Below are 3,759 nucleotides of genomic sequence, written 5' to 3' on the forward strand. Positions count from 1 at the left end.
ATATGGTAGTAATATTGCACGAGTTAACAGGCCCAAAAGGATAACCATTAGGCCAACCCACTCAGAGACTATGTGTGAAGGAGATAAGGACAGAGTTGACAAATTGCTGAGAGATTCCACACCACCATGTCAGCATTCTGTTATAACCACTTAGGAATATTTACCAAATTCTGTTATTCCAATACTCTGCACCAGCTGGCCAATGATTGGCAGCAACAATCATCATCTGTATTTCAGTATAAATATCACAAATATGAATAAAACAAGGGCACAGAATTATCCAGTAACAATTTTAGTATAGCTTAGCATAGTATCGGCACCTAACATATAATGTTTATTAATTATGAGGGTCACTTGCACCATCTCGTATATATAGTGGTTAATTAGTGGGTAATGAAGTTCCTACGTACGTTGTTAAAATACAATAATGTTTTATTATCCTAACATACGAGGATATGTTTTTTGTTTGCATTTGTGGTATTTAATATAATTGTGATTCGGCCTACAAGCTAGCTAGCTATAGGGAGTGTCACACAGCAAAATAACAAGAATTAATTCTTAAATTAAAACTTTTTTTGTTTTCTTCTGATTATTGTGGGTTATAAAATTGAAGATAGATTTATTTCTTTCTTTAAGATTTGTCTCTTTCTGTAATTTTTGTGCTAATACAAAGTGGATTTTCTATAGAATATAATCAACTTGTATGTAGCCATTTTAAAAACATTCAATTGATGTCAAACGTGTAATATTCTATCTGTTTGTGACATTTAGTGCTTGAATAATTTGAAATGTTTGTTTCTTTGGTTATATAATCTGATGTGAAGTAGGATACTTTTCAAAGCCTCACTCTGCAACCATACTTGTTTCCGGTCGTTTGGTAAAAATCAAGTGAAATTGCAGCTTACTACGTACACAGTTGATTTAAAGCGTACACGTTTTTATCAGCTTATTTCAAAGTTAAACAACCATATATTTTTTTAAAATAACATGTATGCATTTATATTTTGCTAAACGTGTATTCTATCTGTTTTCTAGATTTATTGACCAAATAACAATATTTTTCAAATTAAAACTTTGTATTCTTTTGTTTATTGTGGGTTATAAAACTGTAGTTTTCTTTCTTTCTTTAAGATTTGTTTCTTTCTGTAAAAGGAAATACAGTACTGGAGAACCTATGAACGATGAAACATGTTAAAGAGAAAGGCATGAAGCAAAGGAAAATCCATTTGTGGATATATCTCAAAACACATGAAACAGTGGCTGTGTTCTATTATTGACTATCACATTATTTGAAGAAAAACTAGTTCTGTGTTTTATTTTTGTCCTTCCACATCAATACAGCGTGGAAGATTCATGGTAACACAGAATCATGCATACGATGCTTGTCTCTAAGAAAACAAGCACTAGATATTTAACTGGACCACCTTCACGGTTCAAAGAGGAGAGTAATCCACTCTTTGATCAGCTTTAACGCGAGCAGACACCAGTGTTTCTGATTTCTCTTTGATTGGCCAAGAAGCGAAAAAATTAATCGCACATACTCCAATTGGATTAGCAATATTTCTTTGGATCCAAATGTATCCATCCATTCCCCAATCTTTTCCAAATGAATTTTTTACTATCCAATAATCTACACCATCTAATGATCCATAACCCACTATTAAAACAAAGTGGTTGATCCCATACGGACTTGAACAGTTTCCTCCATCATAAATTCCCTGCACAAATCAATGAATAATAATAATACTAACCCCCAATTATATAATATTCTTCCATCATATCCCTAATTATAATTATAAGTTCCTTAAGAAAAATGATTATTTAGTTAATCTTATTAAATATGTCAATAATTTTTACTATTATTCCAAAAAAATTATTTTTCTTATCTTTTATTTACTTAATTGTTTCATTAATTTTTTGAGAAAGAATAATTAAGTAAGGATGTTTAGGAGAAAAAATAATTAATATATCTAAAAATTAGAAAAAGATCTTATAAATAAAAAAACAAAACAAATTTATGGAAAAAAAATATAATAAGGAAAGGAGGAAGTATATATTACTGTAATTAATTACTTACGCCAGTGTAGAAATGAAAATCTCTTGCGTCCATGGCCACACTAATTGGTTGCTCAAGGGTGGCGCTCAACAGTGCATTGTCTGTCTCTGGTTGTGTACTATGTTCTGATATTATTAGACCTCCAAAATTGTCAATTGTAACACTGTTCTGTGTCTACTTTCAGAAAAAGGTACACAAATGAAAAAAAAGAGATGAAAGGCAAGAGTAATTAATGTGTTATAAATATATGCGTAGACAAGCAAAGTTGTCAAAAGAAGGTAACAGATCGAGGGAATGAAATCACATATTCACATACCTTATTGGCTTTGCATGTACCATGATCTTCAGCTGTGTAAGGATAGTCAACTTCAGTGGCAATTCCACGATTTTCTATAACCCATTCAAATGCATGAAAGTGATATCCACCGTTACAACTGTTGGCTTTATAGACACAATCTGTGATTTCTTGTTCAGAAAGGCTAACAAGGTTTCCTGTCACTATTGCATTTTTTGCTTCAATAGCTCCCGTGGCAGAAAATGCCCAACCATTTCCTATATATCAAAATGGTTTTCACACTCCACAAGTCATTTACAAATAATATACAAAAGAAGTTAATTAGTGTTACTAGCTATTTATTATTAGGTTTAAATACTTTTTTCCCTATAGTATCTTTTTATTTTTTGTACATCCTTAACACATTTTAAATGATACCTTAAACAGTAAAAAAATATTATTTAAAATACTTTAAAAATAAAAAAAAACAAAAATAAATATATTTTGTAAAAACTAAAAATAATAATAAAAACAAAAATAAAAAATAAAATACTAAATTAGAAGGAAAAAAAATTAACTTTATTACTAACATAGTAACATCACATACCACAGTCCCCTTGGTACTTTACTTGGGTGATGACACCTTTTTCCCTCCAATCCCATGATGCAGGTGGATGGTCACAAGAATGTTGTTCCTTCTTCATTTTCTTGTTGGCCATTTTGATTTGCTGCGACACATCCTTGGGAGCTTGTAAGTACTTTTTGCTGAACTCTTGAGGAGTGATGTCAGCAAACTTGTTCAATCCTAAACGATGAGAATGGGGTGATTTTCTGTTTGCATTCATGTCCCTGATATAGTTCAAGTTATTCTTGAAAATCTCAAGTCTCTTTGCCTCTTCTTCGTGGTTATGGTAGACACGTCCATGCTCACTCTTCCATAGTTGGAACAGTGAAGACACCTGTTTCTGTGTGGTAAACTTGGATAGGTCAAGGTCCAATATGGAGCGATGAGTTGATATGCTGGAACTAGAAGAGAGACCTAAGAGGGAGATAAGAAGCAACACAAGGAAACCCATAACTTGGTGGAACTTTTTTATGATATATTTGTTAATTAAAGTCTTTGCACCACCTCATATATATAGTGGTTACAGCTTGTGTGGAAACCATTTCAATGAAACATTTGACGTGAAAAATCACGTCTTTATTGAAGCCGGCAATTATTGCTTCAACAATTTTTTACTATTAGACGTGAAGTTAAACGTGTAATCTATCTGTTAAATGGGTCTAAATTTGAGTAGGATACGTGGCTTATTTAAACATCGTGACACTTCAATTTTTAGGATTAAAAAGAAATGTAGTCTATCCTTAGTGTGTATAGGGGTGAGAATAGGTCAAGTCTACGATGAAATCTTTGAGACCTGAGTCTGGC

At 32.1% G+C, this 3,759-nt stretch overlaps 1 protein-coding gene across 1 annotated transcript; it reads right to left on the reverse strand.

Annotated features, from left to right (window-relative positions):
- Positions 1-1,229: 1,229 nt before the first annotated feature.
- LOC114423377 (P34 probable thiol protease-like) lies at positions 1,230-3,433 on the reverse strand. Its single transcript, XM_028390123.1, has 4 exons — positions 2,938-3,433; positions 2,373-2,608; positions 2,078-2,230; positions 1,230-1,718 (listed from the first exon to the last, which is right to left on the reverse strand). Exons 1-4 carry the CDS (start codon positions 3,404-3,406, stop codon positions 1,434-1,436), a joined length of 1,143 nt encoding a protein of 380 aa, XP_028245924.1. The 5' UTR covers positions 3,407-3,433; the 3' UTR covers positions 1,230-1,433.
- Between the last annotated feature and the right edge of the window lie 326 nt (positions 3,434-3,759).

This window comes from Glycine soja, chromosome 8 (assembly GCF_004193775.1).
Source record: "Glycine soja cultivar W05 chromosome 8, ASM419377v2, whole genome shotgun sequence".
Taxonomy (NCBI): Eukaryota; Viridiplantae; Streptophyta; class Magnoliopsida; order Fabales; family Fabaceae; genus Glycine; species Glycine soja.